The sequence below is a fragment of the Pelophylax lessonae genome (assembly GCF_965119305.1).
Source record: "Pelophylax lessonae genome assembly, chromosome: 11".
Taxonomy (NCBI): Eukaryota; Metazoa; Chordata; class Amphibia; order Anura; family Ranidae; genus Pelophylax; species Pelophylax lessonae.
The window spans coordinates 144,565,372-144,584,019 of record NC_138778.1 but is presented as its reverse complement, the minus strand read 5'-3'; the positions used below and the strand labels follow the sequence as shown (position 1 = coordinate 144,584,019).

At 43.1% G+C, this 18,648-nt stretch overlaps 1 protein-coding gene across 3 annotated transcripts in view; it reads left to right on the top strand.

The window, feature by feature from the left end:
* The window catches only part of TBC1D16 (TBC1 domain family member 16), a 267,299-nt gene that overhangs the window by 159,261 nt on the left and 89,390 nt on the right, over positions 1 to 18,648 (top strand). For all 3 annotated transcript variants that reach the window (XM_082271734.1, XM_082271733.1, XM_082271735.1), the window contains 2 exons: positions 3,713 to 3,861; positions 4,022 to 4,156. In XM_082271734.1, the coding sequence (XP_082127860.1) occupies positions 3,713 to 3,861; positions 4,022 to 4,156 (284 nt within the window). The remainder of the gene's footprint in view (positions 1 to 3,712; positions 3,862 to 4,021; positions 4,157 to 18,648) is intronic.

Below are 18,648 nucleotides of genomic sequence, written 5' to 3'. Positions count from 1 at the left end.
GCAGGGGGACACGTCTGGCACTGCAGGATTTGAGTCCCTGGCATCATAGTGTGTTACTGATGGTAGCCTTTGTTACTTTGGTCCCAGCTCTCTGCAGGTCATTCACTAGGTCCCCCCGTGAGGTTCTGGGATTTTTGCTCACTGTTCTTGTGATCATTTTGACCCCACGGGGTGAGATCTTGTGTGGAGCCCCAGATCAAGGAAGATTATCAGTGGTCTTCTATGTCTTCCATTTTCTAATAATTGCTCCCATAGTTGATTTTTTCACACCAAGCTGCTTGCCTATTGCAGGTTCCCAGCCTGGTGCAGGTCTACAATTTTGTTTCTGGTGTCCTTCGACAGCTCTCTTGGCCATAGTGGAGTTTGGAGTGTGACTGTTTGAGGTTGTGGACAGCTGTCTTTTATACTGATAACAAGTTCAAACAGGTGCCATTTACTACTTGCCGACCGACCGCCGCAGTTGTACGGCGGCAGTCTGGCGCTCCCAGGCAAAGTGCGTACATGTACGGTGCTAGCCTGGGAAGAGCTAGGGGGCGATCGCACGCCGCCAGAGGCGCGCTCCCGCCCCCGCTCGTTGGCTGGGGAGTCAGTGCGTGTGACCGGTTGCTCCGATGGCTGCCGGCTACTTGCGATTTCCCGCTGCAGTGAGAGAAGGACAGACGGCTGATGTAAACACAGCTGTCTGTCATTCTCACTAAAGTAATCACAGAGGCTATGTGATCCTGCTATGTAGGATCGCATGTCTCTGTGATTACATCACAAGCCACGCCCCTCCACAGTTAGAATCACGCCCCTAGGGACACTTAACCCCTTGATCACCAGTAATGTTAACCCCTTCCCTGCCAGTGTCATGTTTACAGTAACAGTGCATATTTATAGCACTGATTACTGCAGTAATGTCACTGGTACTCTCAAAAGTGTCAAAAATGTCAGTCAGGGGTCCGATCTGTCCGCCGCAATGTCGCAGTCCCGCAAAAAAAAATCGCAGATCGCCGCCATTACTAGTAAAAAATAAATAAACAATAAAAATGACAAATCTTTCCCATAGTTAGTAAATGCAATAACTTTTGCGCAAACCAATCAAAATACACTTATTGTGAATATTTTACCAAACATATGTAACAGAAAACAAATTGTCCTAAAATGTTAAAAAAAATCTGATTCTTACATTTTTTTTGAGAATTTCATATAAAAAAATGTGAAAAATATTATTTTTTCAAAATTGTCGCTCTTTTTTTTTGTTTATAGCGCAAAAAGTAAAAATCACAGAGGTGATCAAATACCACCAAAAGAAAGCTCTATTTGTGGGAAAAAAGGATGTCAATTTTGTTTGGGTACAGCGTCGCACGACCGTGCAATTGTCCGTTAAAGTCACGCAGTGCCGAATCGCAAAATAGGCCCTGGTCATTGAGCAGCCAAATCCTCCGGGGCTAAAGTGGTTAATATAGGTAACGAGTGGAGGACAGAGGAGCCTCTTAAAGAAGAAGTTACAGGTCTGTGAGAGCCAGAAATCTTGCTTGTTTGTAGGTGACCAAATACTTATTTTACCGAGGAATTTACCAATTAATTAATTAGAAATCCTACAATGTGATTTCCTGGATTCTTTCCCCCCATTTTGTTTCTCATAGTTGAAGTGTACCTATGATGAAAATTACAGGCCTCTCTCTCATCTTTTTAAGTGGGAGAACTTGCACATTTGGTGGCTGACCAAATACTTTTTTGCCCAACTGTATGGGCAAGAAGCACCCTTAGATGTCTGCACTTTATACCTACAGCAGCCAGGGTCTGTTAGCTATAGGATGGCATACTTCTTCCATGTTTGAAAGAAAAGGTTGTTTTATGTCTAATGCTGAACTCCAGTTACTCGATTCAACTGACAGAATGTAGCCTAAGGGCTCTTTCACACTAGGAGTCCATCAAACGGACTCAGTTTATCTCAGCGGGGGATCGATCCGCTGATCCCCCACTGAGCAGGAGGATGACGGCTGTTCTCTGCGCTGTGTGCGGAGATACAGCTGTCAGTTCCCCATACATCTCTATGAGGGAATCGGATGGGAACAGACTGTCTGTCCGTTCTCATCCGATCCGATCCGCCAGATGGATGGAAAATAGGGTTTCCATCCGTCCAGATTTAAAGGATCGGATTGGATGTCAGCGGTCATGTCTCCACTGACATCCGATGCCCCATAGAGATGCATGGGGTGACCGCTCAGATCCGCCAAAAAAACCAACAGGCGGATCTGAACGGACTCCGTGTGTGAAAGGGGCCTAAATGGTCCCAGTGCTGAATAATAAAATTCTAAGTGTGGCTCTCATGATTCCTTTGTGCATCAACTGCTTTATAAGAAGGCAGCAATGAATGTGAATACAGTTTGAGGCTGCAGTTTGACCTGCTGATCATGTAAGGCCTCCTTTACTCGATAAAAACATGTCTGAGCTGTTTATTTCTTTTTTACCCCCTGCAGCTTCTCTGTTGTAAGCTGCAAAGACAATGGTATGGGGGCATACAAAAAGTTTCACCATTGTCGCTTTCAGTTGGTAGCACCATGCAACCGAATAGGGGCCGTATTGCAAACTGCATGTGCACAGTTTGTGGTGCAGGTTTTCAGGGATTAAAACAGGGAGTGAGGAGCACCGGTCTTCTTTTGTGAGATTCTGTATATAGTGCAAATATATGGATGGACAATATACAACTAAAGTCCATAGAATAAGTTTATCCTTAAAAATAACATAAAAGTCCATAAAGTGAAAACCACTGATGTTTAACATGGACATTGATAGGAGAAACTCTGAGAAGTCCTTTCAAGAGATCAGCATGGTATTTATATCCACCACCCACACAAAGAGTTAAAATGCGCTTACCAAAGTTTTTGGACTCCAATGCTATCAGGCATCATTGTGCTGAATTGAGATGGGGCTCAGGTATGTATATGGGGAGGTGCGGGAAAAGGGCTGCACCTAAAAGGTTTTATACCCTAATGCAGAAAATGCATGAAAGTGGTTCTAAAGAACTGCTTGCTATGGGGGCACTTGAGCAGGCTCACTCTCGAGCCACACTCCGGTAAATGGACATTGTCCATCCATTCACACATGGTGTGTGGCTTGGCCCCGCTGTCTCCTCATTGGCTGTGATTAACAGCATCAGGAGCCAATGGCTTCCACTGCTGTGTAAGCCAGTGAGGAGACAGAGACCCTGGAGAGCCACTGCTTTCATGCAAATCACTGGATCAAGATTTGGCTCAGGTAAGTATAAGGGGGTCTGGGGGGGCTGCACCCAGAAGGATTTTTACCTTAATGCATGGGGAAAAAAAAGTCTGCCTTTAGAACCTCTTTAAGGTAAAAAAAAATAACATTTTGCTTGCAACCCTTGCACTTGCAACCCCTTAAATAGTCTTGTAAAGTATACTGTGTTTATCTGCCTCCTTGTAACATCCTCTGTAAGCTCCTGAACCTCCTTTTTTTTCCTCCTCATATTGTTAGTTGCATTCATGTGCACTGCTGCATGCACACTTCAATGTCCATAGTCTATCTCGGGAGCAAGCGAGTGAGGGTGGCTGCACTCCTATATACAGTGGGACCATAGGGAACGAACATAGCCACCCTCTAACAGGAAGTCAGATCACAGCAGCAAAACCAGAGTTTGGTGTCACTTTAAATGCCAAAAGAGTCATCTGACACAAGTGAGTTACTGTACTTTCCTTTTCTGTTGCAGGCAATATTCTTTGGTGGCATTGAGACATCCTTGAGGGGGGAAGTGTGGCCATTCCTTCTTGGATACTACAACTGGGAGTCCACTAGTGAGGAGCGTGAATCTCTGCGGGTTCAGAGAAGAGAGGAATATGCACAGATCCAGAATAAAAGGTAAGCCAATCTGATATTCTGAGAACGCAAGCATGCATTACTCCATTATAATCTATGTACAGTTTAGATGACACATTCGATAAATCCTGGTCATTGTTTGCATCGTAAAAAAAACCCTTTAGGTTTTTATCACCTCTTTTCTTCTTTTATTAATGTACAGAGTCTCCATGAGCCCTGGTGCCCAGAAAGATTTCTGGAGAAATGTTCAGTTTACAGTGGATAAAGATGTTGTGAGGACAGACCGGAGTAACCAGTTCTTCCGAGGAGAGGACAATCCGAATGTAGAGGCTATGAGGTTTGAATTCTTCCTGTTCTGAGAAAATGTTACATTAAAGTGTATCTAAAGATACTGTGTTTCCCGAAAAATTAAAGTGTATCTAAAGATACTGTGTTTCCCCAAAAATAAGACCTACCCTAAAAATAAGACCTACTGTTCTTTTTGGGGAGGGCTGCAATATAAGCCCTACCCCGAAAATAAGCCCTAGTTTAGTGTATGTAAAATCCTAGAATCCACTTTATTAGTGTTTTATATAATGTCCAGTGTGTGTTTATCTGTAATCTAATAGTGTGAAATACCTTCGGTACAGCGCCGCTCGGCGCTCAGCTGATTCCCCGCTCTGCTCTTCTCCTCTCATAGCTGTCAGATGGGGATCTCAGCCTCTCCCCTCTGCAGTATATACAGAAGCACCGAGTATTAGATTAGAATAGTGTGAAATACCTTCGGTACAGCGGCGCTCTGCTCTTCTCCTCTCATAGCTGTCAGAGGGGGATCTCAGCCCCTCCCCTCTGCATTGTTCACAGAAGTGCCGAGTATTGGATTAGAATAGTGTGAAATACCTTCGTTACATCTCCGCTCAGTGCTTCCGTGACCCCCAGCTGTCAGCGGGGGAGAAGAGAAGGAGAGCAGAGCGGGAGATGAGCTGAGCGCAGAACGGTGATGTAACAAAGGTATTTCACACTATTCTAATCTAATACTTGGCGCCTTTTGAACACTGCAGAGGGGAGGGGTTGAGATCCCCCTTTGACAGCTACGAGAGGAGAAGGACAGCAAAGCGGGAGATCAGCTAAGTGCCGAGCGGCGCTGTACCGAAGGTATTTCACAGTATTCTATTACAGATACACACATTATATATAAAACACAAATAAAGTGGATTCTAGGATTTTACATACACTAAACTAGGTTCACACGGGATTCCTGACAGGCAGGGAGGGAGAAGACAGCAAGACCAACCCAGAAAATAAGCCCTACTGTGTCTTTTGGTGCCAAAATTAATATAAGACCCGGGCTTATTTTTGGGGAAACCTAGTGTTACAAAGTGTAATATAATGCAGATTACCAGCCCTTTGATGTGATGGCATCAATATTTTCCTTTATTTTCACCTGGTGATATCTCTAGTACACATGTGTCAAACACAATGATCGCGGGCCGAATCCGGCCCTCCAGGACAATTCATGTGGCCCTCGCACCTCTCCTGCAGAGCTCCAGCCATGCTCTGATCCTCCTGCAGACCCTGTACCTTTTTGCTTTCCAGCAATGCCTACAGCTTCTTCCCAGCAGCACAAGATGGAGGGGGGGTTCACTGTGATGTAAGGGAGGGTGAGGGATTTAACTTCTGATGGTGGAGGGGCTCTTGACGTCTTATGTCAGGGTAGGGGATGCTCCGGACATCTAGTCTTACAGATACAACTGGCCCTTTTGAGGGCAATCATAATGCTAATGCAGCCCGCGATTAGATTTAGTTTGACACCCCTGCTCTAGTATAAGTCTCCATTCACACCTATGCATTCTGGATCGTGGACAGAGTCATTGCAATTCTGCCCGTGATTCCAAATCGCAGCAAAACACGAAACACACTGACAATCCTCATTACTTTCAATGGCACCCCCATCGTGCCGCGATTGTCACCCGTCGAATCATGGTACAATCATGCAAACAAAGTCACGGGACGCTGTGGCCCAAAAGAAGTCCCGGAACGCCTAGGTGTGAACAGAGCCTTACACTCCTGCCCTAGCATGATAACACTCACTCACCCTTCTATAGCAGGACAACAGAAACAAGATAGGACTACAGAACCCCTCTTCTATTCTTTACAACATAGAGAGATGTAGTTCTGTAGTCCACAGAATTAGGTAGGGTAGTGTGGGGAGGGAGGAGTGCTGCCATGTTATGAGAGGGACAGTCTGACTCTGTAAAAACGAGGGAGGACTGTGATTTGGGAGACTGTGATTTGGGAGACTGTGATTTGGGAGACTGTGATTTGGGAGACTGTGATTTGGGAGACTGTGATTTGGGAGACTGTGATTTGGGAGACTGTGATTTGGGAGACTGTGATTTGGGAGACTGTGATTTGGGAGACTGTGATTTGGGAGACTGTGATTTGGGAGACTGTGATTTGGGAGACTGTGATTAGGGCGGTCTGTGATTTGGAAGTCTGTGATGGGGGATCTGTGATGGAGGGGGTTTGTGATAGAATCTGATGGAGGAGGTCTGTGATTAGGGGGGGGGGGGAATCTGTGAAGAGGGGGCCTTTAATGGAGGGGTTTGTGATGGGCGGATCTGTGATGGAGGGGGTCTGTGATGGGGGGGGTCTGTTATTGAGGGGATCTGTTATGGGTCTGTGATGGAGGGCTATAGTCTGCAACACTGATCAGTGTATTCTCCTGAAGGCTACCTACTGTCAAAATAGTACAGTGGGGAGGATTCTCCTATCTATTTCAAGTGTGTGGATGCCTCTCATAGGGCAGTATATCCAATTTATTCAACTATGCGCATAAAAGCACACTTACAGTGAAGACGATCATGTAAGGCCTGTAAAAATAGCAGGGACTCCGGTTTGTGTTCCACCTGTGCTCCAAATGATAGCAGAAGTGACGTGTCACACAAGGCCCACCCAACGCGTGTTGTCAGCAACGTTTGACGTCATCAGGGGTCAGTATGACCCCTGATGACGTTACGGGCCTTACATGATCATCTTTACTGGAAGTGTGATTGTATGCACATAGTTGAATAAATGTAAAATATTGCACTATGAGAGGCATCTTTTTCCTTTCCCATATGAATTGGAATTAAGAGGGCCTAATTAATACTGGTCATTGTTGCGATTGACCCCTGCACCTGGTATAAGGATCAATGAAAGTGGTATCCCTTATCTGCCTTGTATGACTGCCTGTTGTGGGGGATCATTTAGTTCTAGTGAGTAGGATGTGTGCTTAATATTGGTGAAAGAAGACACGGGAATTTCACTTATTTATGGTGGAATTTATAAGAAGATTCACACTTGGTTGGAGACACCTGGTGGCTGTTTTATGGACACTGCACTTATTTATCATTGTATTTTAGTTTATTGAAATTTAATTGTAGATGTTATTTATTTTGCATATACACTTTGATTTGCATATTTGTACAGTAATTTTGAGAGCGCGGTTACTAATTAATTGACTCACTACTTAAAGGCTAAGTTTATCCATACAACGGGCTGCTCTAAATTTAGGTTATCATTTGTCCAGATTGCGCAGGTTAGGGGATTTATCCCATATTTTTTCCTATACAATTATAGGAATACAGCACAAGCCTGACAGATATACCTATAACAGGGAAGAATGCTACCTACTTCCTAGCAAAACTATTGTCTGTATACAATACGAATACACGAAAATGTTACTTGGCTCCTCCTTTAGAAACTTCATGATCTCCTTGGCAATGAGGACCCCAGGCAATTGCAGGAGATCGGGTGAAAATCATCTTCAGGTTCTGGCAGAGACCTTCCTTGGTATTACGTCATTACAAAGTTCTGCTCTCAATCTCTGTCCTTGGCTTTTATTTGGAACATTTTTGAGAAGACAATCCCACCTGGGCAGATCCTTTTCTGCTCCACTACAATGATGTCAAGTATAGTAACATTCTCAAATTCAGCTCAGGGTATGGCTTAAACATCGTCTAAAACCAAATTTTCCTCCCCTTGTGCAAAAAATTAATGAAATAAATATATATGTAATAATATTCATATATATATATATATATATATATTTAAATGATAACACTATAATTGTGCTCCTTTCTCTTTGTAAATAAGAGTAATATAAGATAAAAATGACTCTGGGAGTCTAGAGCAAAATAGTTACATAGTAGTTGGGGTTGAATAAAGACAATAGTCAACCCAGTTCAACCTGGAAATATGCACCTAAAACAGACCTTGAACTTGGAGGGGGAAGCATGAAAGAATTGTGCATAATGTGCAAGTTTGGAAGCCGCAAGCATACAGATTATATCAGATTTAGATCTCTACGTAAAGTGTGTGTGTGTGTTTTTTTTTTTTTTTTGCATAGAGTGGCAATACCTGAAGCTGGGGGGTGGGGTCAAGGGAACAGCCGCCATTGTCTCAATTTCTCTTGTGACCGGTAGTTTTACAAATTGTAAGAACACATGTGCACTATTTGTATTGTTATATTTGCTACCATTCAAACATGGGAAAACTACATGATCAAATATTTTTGAAACTTGTGTACCTTGGAAGGTTCTTTTATTACATAGCCTTCTACTTTTGTTTTAGGCCCCTTTCACACAGGCGGCGCATTCAGATCCGCCTGTCAGTTTTTTTTGGCAGATCTGAACGGATGCCCCATGCATCTCTATGGGGCATCGGATGTCAGCGGAGACATGTCTGCTGACATCCGATCCGGTCGGTCAAATCTGGACGGACGGAAACCCTATTTTCCATCCTTCCAACGGATCGGATGAGAACGGACAGACGGCCCCGTTCCCATCCGATTCCAGCATAGAGGGTGGACAGTGGGGACCTGGCAGCTCTGTCTCCGCACACAGCACGGAGACAGAGCTGCCATCTGCCTGCTCAGCGGGGGATCCGCGGATCGATCCCCCGCTGAGAAAAACGGAGTCCGCGACTGACTCCTCTGTGTAAAAGGTGCTTTAGAGCTGGGCACTGGTATTTATTATTTTAAAGCATTCCCACCTGCAGTGAAATACAGCCTTTGATGAATCTCTGCCACAGCGGTTAGCTGCAGTGAATCAATAATTTACTTACGCTTGGAGATTAAGAGATTATAATGTAATTGTGAACAGCCTAGCAGACGGCTCTACCGGATTCATATGTGTGGTTACACTCTTACTTTTCATCATGTGTCTGTTAATGGGTCCTATTTAAAAACAAAAGACATTAACTGCTTATACTTTTCTCACTAATTAGGATATGTTAGTATTAAATTATTTCTTTATTCGTCTAAAAACACCCACAATTTCAGTAACACTTTCTTTATAAGAAAAACAAAAGGGCAAACAATAAAAACCCTACCTGCTAGCAACCTGGCTAATTCTCTGCCAAGGCTTCATCTGTCAGACTCTAATCCAGGATTTTTCAAAGTTTTTTTTGGCACAGCACCCTTATGGCGCTTTTCCACTGCATGGAACCGTACCGGTTCGGCACGCTTTTGTGCTTTTCCACTGCTGGTACCGCATGGTATAGGGTCGGAACAGTTCGGTACGGTACGGTATAGGTTTGCTTTTCCACTGCATGGAACCGAACGGTACGGCTCTGAAAAAACAGTACCTACTCGATTGTGGTTCCAACAGGTACCAAACTGGTACCATATCCCACAATCCTTTGCATGCAGTCACTACTAGCCACTGATTGGTCAGAGAATCCCACCCACCCCGTTGTTATCCCACCCACTTAACTTTAGTACTACTTTAGTGGAAAAGCAAACCTATACCGTACCGTACCGAACCGTTCCGACACTATACCATGCGGTACCGCAGTGGAAAAGCAAACCGGGCCAAGCAGGGCCGAGTAGAGCCGAGCCGGTACTAGCCGGTACTTGCAGTGGAAAAGTGCCATTAAAGTATGCAAAATCTTGAGGCATCCCATTCTAAATTGTAAAAAAAAATTTACTTATCATTATTAGGAAATCCAAGCCAGGGATGATGCACACAACTGCCCTCTTCGCTTCAGAAATTCCACTATCACAGAATCCTCAAAACCAAGGCCCATCCTTCTCTTAGATCATCAGATCAACATAAGAGCTCCCCATCACATCAGAGTCCCCTCTTCCCCTCAGTGCCCCCCTCAGTGCCCTACCTTACTCCAGTAGCATAGCAGAGAACAGAAGTTAGAGCAGGTCTAGATGTAGGTGATCTTCTGTCCTCTTCTGAATGTGGCGGGTGGCCCTGCATGCAGCCCGCCCTAAATCATTGTCATGTAGCCATGCTGCAGGAGGGATGCTGTACATCCTGGCCCTAGAGCTCCATTGGTTGCTATGGTGATAGCGGCCAGCCCACCCACACCAGGGCAGCACATGACACTGATTCATGGCATCCCAGGGGAACCCATATGGCACCTTGGTTGGGAAATGTTGCCCTAATCTACTGTTGAGCTCTGTATTTCTTCCTGCTGAACTGGCTGAATTTTGATCCATGTATGGCCAGCTTTACAGGGACACACAGAGTTTCCTATCATTATCCCTGAATGCAGGAACCCAGCTTCCAGATCTTTAACTTGTTATGCATTTGTATCAAGGAATGCCTGAATGGTTAATTTGCGTAATTTTCAAACCAAGCAGAATTCTTTGAAATAAAGCAGGTCGATGTGAATACGGACTGGGCTATTGACAATGAATTAATACTTATTCAATAAAACATGTTCACATCATAAATAGTTTGATTAATAGGCAGACATAGACACTACAATTTTATATATATATATGTGTGTAATCAAGTCTCTGTATACATGCACCTGCACTGTGATAGTCTCAGATGTCCGTTTAAAGCGCAGAGAGCATCATGAAGAACAAGGAACACACCAGGCAGGTCCGAGATACTGTTGTGGAGAAGTTTAAACCCGAATTTGGATACAAAAAGATTTCCCAAGCTTTAAACATCCCAAGGAGCACTGTGCAAGCGATAATATTGAAATGGAAGGAGTATCAGACCACTGCAAATCTACGAAGACCTGGCCGTCCCTCTAAACTTTCAGCTCATACAAGGAGAAGACTGATCAGAGATGCAGCCAAGAGGCCCATGATCACTCTGGATGAACTGCAGAGATCTACAGCTGAGGTGGGAGACTCTGTCCATAGGACAACAATCAGTCGTATACTGCACAAATCTGGCCTTTATGGAAGAGTGGCAAGAAGAAAGACATTTCTTAAAGATATCCATAAAAAGTGTTGTTTAAAGTTTGCCACAAGCCACCTGGGAGACACACCAAACATGTGGAAGAAGGTGCTCTGGTCAGATGAAACCAAAATCAAACTTTTTAGCAACAATGCAAAACGTTATGTTTGGCGTAAAAGCAACACAGCTCATCACCCTGAACACACCATCCCCACTGTCAAACATGGTGGTGGCAGCATCATGGTTTGGGCCTGCTTTTCTTCAGCAGGGACAGGAAAGATGGTTAAAATTGATGGGAAGATGGATGGAGCCAAATACAGGACCATTCTGGAAGAAAACCTGATGGAATCTGCAAAAGACCTGAGACTGGGACGGAGATTTGTCTTCCAACAAGACAATGATCCAAAACATAAAGCAAAATCTACAATGGAATGGTTCACAAATAAACATATCCAGGTGTTAGAATGGCCAAGTCAAAGTCCAGACCTGAATCCAATCGAGAATCTGTGGAAAGAACTGAAAACTGCTGTTCACAAACGCTCTCCATCCAACTTCACTGAGCTCGAGCTGTTTTGCAAGGAGGAATGGGCAAAAATTTCATTCTCTCAATGTGCAAAACTGATAGAGACATACCCCAAGCGACTTACAGCTGTAATCACAGCAAAAGGTGGCGCTACAAAGTATTAACTTAAGGGGGCTGAATAATTTTGCACGCCCAAATTTTCCGTTTTTTATTTGTTAACAAAGTTTGAAATATCCAATAAATTTCATTCCACTTCATGATTGTGTCCCACTTGTTGTTGATTCTTCACAAAAAATTACAGTTTTATATCTTTATGTTTGAAGCCTGAAATGTGGCAAAAGGTCGCAAAGTTCAAGGGGGCCGAATACTTTCGCAAGGCACTGTGTATATATATATATATATATATATATATATATATATATATATATATATATATGTGTGTGTGTGTGTGTCAAACTACGCAAAATAGTACGCCACTATGCCCCAAAAACATAGAATGAATTAAAAAGGAAAAGTTTAAAAAAAAAAGTTTAAATGGTTATATTATCGTGGGGAGAGCGATAGAATTATCAAAGAAATGTAGCAGTTGGATTTTTTGAAATTCAGCTGCGGAATCAATAGAATATATACTATTGTTACCCTTTTAAAATGGCTGATGACTTAAAATCGTTACCAGACTCTCCTAAGATGACTGCCAATTGTTAGTTGTTGCCTTCCCAAAATGGCGCCTCGCTATACTGGAGCTGCGTCTTGGCGTCACTGAGGGGGCCAGATGATATGATGTCTCTCTGATGTTAGATGGATCCTGTCCTGATGGTGTCCCTCTCGGTCTACCTCACTTGTCCTATATTTAGTTGTGAACAATATGCTCATAAACATTTTACTAAGCCTAGCCCAGAGGGTGGAATCTTCCTTTTTCATTGGTGGACTTGTTACATCATCAAATCTATGTTTTCTTTGCATTACTTTTTTTGGCCACTAAGTTTTACTCTAGGACAAGGAGTGTCTATTCTGAATTAATCTTTTTTTTCAAAGTCAATTTTTATTGAGTTTTCAAAAAAGAATAGCAACAAAATCAATAACAGGTGAGTAGGGGTAAGCACGAGGGGGGTTACAAACAGTGGCATTGCATCAGACAAGAGCATAAACCTCTGCATGCAATAAGCACATTAGTAAGCAATCATTTAGTGTTCCATGGTTTCCAAACATGTTGAAACGACACTTTGCTCATTCTATTGGCTATAAGTCGTTCATATTCATACGTGTGGTTCACGTATGTAATTACCTCTGAAACATTTGGGATAGAGGTCGACTTCCACTTCCTGGTGATTTGTACTCTGGAGGCTAGGAGGATGAGTGCTACTATGACCCTGAAGTGAGGGGGGGGGTAAGTTTTCTATCAGGAGGTTTAGTAGGGCCAGCGCAGGGTCGGGCAGAGTGAGGATGCCCGTGACTGAGGATATGAGTCTAAATATCTGATGCCAAAAGCTGGTAAGGCTTTTGCAGGACCATAGTATGTGAAGGAGATTTCCCACTTGACCACAATCTCTCCAGCATAGTGGGGAGTGGGATGGGTAGAATGAGTTGAGTCGGAAGGGGGGTCAAATTCCATCTGGATAGTACTTTATACGAAAGCTCCCAGTGGTTGGCACAGTGCGAAACGGCGTATGTAAAATGATTGGCTCGTCGCCATTGATCTAATGTAAAAGTTCTGTGGAGATCAGATTCCCATTTCAAAAGAGATGTAGTTTTGATAAGTAAGTCTTTATGTTGATCCAAAGACATGCTGGTAGGTTAATTGGATCCTGTATAAAATTGGCCCTACTGTGTATGTATGTGAGTTAGGGACCTTAGATTGTAAGCTCCTTGAGGGCAGGGACTGATGTGAATGTGTAATATATATGTAAAGCGCTGCATAAATTGACAGCGCTATATAAGTACCTGAAAATAAAATAAAGTAGAACAGTGAGGTCCCTTTGGTCGCTAACTATTCTGAATTATCCTTATAAAATAATCTGTCATAGTATCATTTGATTTCTCACAATAACAAGTGTGAACGTATGTTATAAACATAGAAGAAATAAAATAACTATAGATATATAGATATAAATGTAATCATTTGCATACTTAATAATAAAGAGATGTGACCAGCGCTACGGACTATATGTTTGGGAGGGAGATAACAAGGATAGAGGTGTAAGCTGCCCCAATCAAACCTTAGGTGTAAGGTGCAAATGTTAAAAGAAATGTGAAGATTGGTGATGACGCTACCTATAAAATAAAAGCAACCATATATAGTGCCCCTTGTGACGTGAAAGGGGATATATTGGTAAAGTGACCCACCAATGGTGCAATATCTAAAAATAAATTGTGGATAAGAAGTGGAAACAAAGATTTATTCAAAACAACCAATAAATGCGAGAAATAAAATAAACTGATGACGTGACAAAAAACCCACAACCGGAAATATGTGAGTAGTTTCCAAATAAACTATAAATGTGCCACGTACATATGTGTAAACATAGGTGAAAAGAATTATTTGTGGTGAAAAAAGTGGATAGGTGAAATTCCACGATTGGCCACTAGGTGGCGCTAAATAATTAGTACAACCTGTATGCTGATGTATGGGGAGATTCCTCTTCGTGATAAGCGAGCAGTCAAAAGGTCAGCGGCGGGTGCCCTGAGTGCTCACATAAAAGGAAAAAAACCCCATGGTGAATTGTTGAAACATACATTCATACAAAAGCGGCGTAGTAGACTCACTCGTACAGTAGATCAGGATCAGAAGAGTCGTGTTCGCCGGGAGGCTTCCGCGTTCCACGGCCGACAACCGGAAGTGACGTTTGACGTCGGAGACTCCGCCCTACGCGTTTCGTCACAATGACGTCAACTGGTACTCAGGGCACCCGCCGCTGACCTTTTGACTGCTCGCTTATCACGAAGAGGAATCTCCCCATACATCAGCATACAGGTTGTACTAATTATTTAGCGCCACCTAGTGGCCACTCGTGGAATTTCACCTATCCACTTTTTTCACCACAAATAATTCTTTTCACCTATGTTTACACATATGTACGTGGCACATTTATAGTTTATTTGGAAACTACTCACATATTTCCGGTTGTGGGTTTTTTGTCACGTCATCAGTTTATTTTATTGTGGGTTTTTTTAAACTGATACAATTTTTTCAATAATAATGATTAAAAAATCCAACACACTAAGGGGGAGATTTACTAAAACTGGTGCACTCAGAATCTGGTACAGCTGTGCATGGTAGCCAATCAGCTTCTAACTTCAGCTTGTTCAATTAAGCTTTGACAATAAAACCTGGAAGCTGATTGGTTTCTATGCAGAACTGCACAAGATTCTGCTCTCCTTAGTTTTAGTAAATTTCCCCCTAAGTATATAATCAGCAGGAGTGTCCAAACTATGGCCCTTCAGTTGTTCAGGAACTACAATTCCCATTATGCCTAGTTAGGTCTGTGAATTTCAGAGATTTACATTGCCTCATGGGATGTCCACTTCCGCAACAGCTGGAGGGCCTTAGTTTGGACACCCATGCAATAACCAATAAACAAGCATACAATATCATTGTGACAGAACCCGTTTTTGATAACATGATGAACTGCAGAGGTTGCACTCCTATATAAACACAATATAATATTCATAATTGATTTTTGCGTGTATCAATATATATTTTCAAGTGTCAACATATTTTTAGAGTAAGCAGTTTTATTCATTTCCTTGATGTATTGAATTTTTTTATTTTTTATTCTTTTCTCATCACATTGAAGGATAGATGGAATTTTTCCCGCTGTCCTTCAATTGGGAAACAATAGAGATAAATGGTCATTGTTTAAACTGTCCAAGAATATTGACTTTTTCTTCACTTGGGAAATAGGTATGTGTGTGAGTTCTTAAGTCTCGTAAACCTAGACCTGGGGTTATATTTACATTCTGGTTTGACACTCTGTGTATCTTGCCTTTGGACGTTGGTTTGTATTTACTAGGTTTAAGGATTATTAAACAGATCCTATTTGGAATCAAAGATATAAAGAAAAATCTCTTCTAGGCTTTAGGTGGGGAGAAGCAATTATCAAAAGTCATTGTCCCTATAACCAGTTCTGTGGAGCATGCTCTGGTGGTGATGTCTATTTAAGCTGATAGCTATTTAAGAGCTGTCAGATGAAGGAGCAGGCAGTCGGTGGGAGCCTTAGTTAAGGCCAGTGTTTTTTTTTCTTCTTCTTTTTTGGGTCTGGAGGTGGCGGCAGGCATCCTGATTGATGTTGGATCTACTTCTGGGGACAATTTATTTATTTTTTTATTTAAAAAATGAATTTTCCAAAATTGTGTGTGTTTATTTCTTTTTGACACTTTTTTTGGTGAAGGAGTAGGGGTACAATGTACCCCATACTCATTCACATGGGGGATGGGATCTGGGGGGCCCCCTTGTTTAAGGGGGCTTCCAGATTTGGATAAGCCCCCACCTGCAGACCCCCACAACCACAGCCCAGGGTTGTGTGGAAGAGGCCCTTGTCTCTATCAACATGGGGGCAAGGTGCTTTGGGGTGGGGGGGGGGGCTCTAACACATCCTCATGTTGAGGGCATGTGGGTTGGTATGGTTTGGGGGGGGGGCTCGCTCATACCCTCCCTCTACTGACCTGCCGGCTGCATCTCCTTGGATAAGGGTCTGGTATGCATTTTGGAGGGGGGCCCCATGCCCTTTTTGTTATTGTTTTGGCGTTGGGCTCCCCTTAAAATCCATACCAGACCCAAAGAGCCTGGTATGCAATAGTGGGGGGAATCCCTTGCTTCTTTTTTTTTTTTTCATAATTTTTAATTGCCAGCATGTTTTCTTTGCATTCAGCTGATGAGTAATCAGTTGTTAAAGCGGTAGTATACTCTGCTTTTTAACTTTTACCTACAGGTAAACCTATAATAAGGCTTACCTGTAGGTAAAATTAATATCTCCTAAACCTGCACGGTTTAGGAGATATTCGCCCTGCATGCAGCCACTGACACCAGCGGCGCATGCGCTCTGAAGGTTCGGCGCATCTTCCCGCCAGAAAGTGAACTCCCACGCGCATACGTGAAGTCATCGCGGCTCCGGCCACTCACAGCGCCAGAACCTCCGAACCCGGAAGAGACGCCAAGGGAACATGTCAGCTGCCTCACAGTGTCCTGGCAACCGTGTTGGGCTTTGTTCTAAGGTAAGTATTTCATAATGTGCTAGTATGCGATGCAAACTAGCTCAGTATGCCTTTGTCCTGCAGGGTTTATTTATTTATTTATTTTTTGAGGATACAACCGCTTTAAGGACGTTGTTAAGCAACCAGCTCAATGCGGTAAATTACAGCAATTAAAGTATGCAGTAAATACGGCGGTATCAAAACTTTACCGCAGTAGTTATTTACTGCACACTTCTTATTGCATTTTTAAAACTGATTGAACGCTGAAGAGCTATTTTACCGCATTTTATTTGCTGTTATTTAAAGCGGAGTTCCAGCCATTTACTCCCCTGTCCAACGGTCCAGCGATGCGGCCGCCGGAAGCCTCGATCCTCTCCCTCGGCGCCGGCATCACTGCTGTGGGCACCCGGCTGTTACAGTTTGCGGCTTCACAGCCGGGTACCCACTGCGCATGCGCGAGTCGCGCTGCGCACCGTGACTGGCCGGCAATCTTCTGGGACCTCTGACGTGTCCCAGAAGATTGCAGGGAGGGAGGGGGAGAGGAGAACTTCCGCTCAGGGCGCCGCGGCGCTCCGAGCGGAAGTGGGAGCGGGTACCTGTCAAAACTAGGTACCCGCTCCCCCCCCCAAAAAATGACATGCCAAATGTGGCATGTCGGGGGGTCAGGACTCCCTAAAGCGGAAGTTCCACTTTTGGGTGGAACTCCGCTTTAACTCTTAGTGAATTGACTTTTTTGAATTGGATTTTAAACAGTATAGGTTCTTATTTTTAATGTTTTACTAAGCTATATCTGCAAAAGGGGAGCCTGAAGTCATCTAGAAGGACAAAAGTTTTACTTTGATATGATCAAGGTGGGTTTATGAGAGCACAAATTAACAAGAAGGCAACATTATTATAGGTTTTCTATCAATATAAAATGACATTGCATTCCCTTAAGTGAGCATTTGAAGCTCAAACCAGATTATCCAACATCATTACTGAGACTTGGGAATTAATTTGGGGAGGGAACGTTTTCTGTTTCTTTCTTTTTCTTTTTTTTCCTTTCTTTCACTTTTTTTAATTTTGATGCATATACAAGGGAGACCCCTGCTTGCACGGAGAGCAAGAACTCTCTGCAGCATATTGGAAGGGGACAGGCTTCTTTTTAAAGAAAATTAACTGTAAGATATTGAACACATTTTGTTTTGCATCTAGAATATCATTTATCAGATTTAGACCCGGTTCACACTACCACGACTTGTCAGCCTGACAAGTCGCGCTCCCTCGCGGTCCATTGACCGCTACAGGACCCATTCTAATAGGAGAGACACAAGTCGCTCCGACTTAGAAAAAGGGTCCTGTATTACTTCGGGGCGACCTCGGAGCGACTTGCATAGACTTCCATTATGTGAAGTCCCTGCAAGTCGCTCCGAAGTCATGGTGCATGGTAATGCACAAGTCGCCCCCAAAGTAGTAAGGAGTCGTGTCGCCTCAGTGTGAACCGGCTCTTAAACTGAAAATTCAGTTGGGATTTAGGTGAAAGTATTCTTACATATTGTTTTTTATTTTTTTGGAGGGAAACAAAAAATAAAATAGAAGTAGACCCCTTTCTTCTTTTCAGCCAACAAGTGGAGCTTTAGGATTATTTGACCATTTTTAGGATCCTTTCACACAGGCGTTCCGTTTTTTTTCGTCCGTTCAGTCACTTTTTTTTTTTAAACAGACATGGATGTCACTTTTTAGGGTCCATTCCGTATGTCCGTTTTTTCTCCATCCATTTGCGGATGAAAAACGGACATAATGCATGTCTATTGGATTGCGGACGTTAGCGGATGACCATCCGCTGACATCCGATTTTCGTCTGTTCCGTTTTTTTAAACGGAAGAAAAATAGGGTTCTCTTCCGTCTCAAAAAACGGAACTGAACGGAACATACGAAAAACGGATGTCAGCAGATGGTCATCCGCTA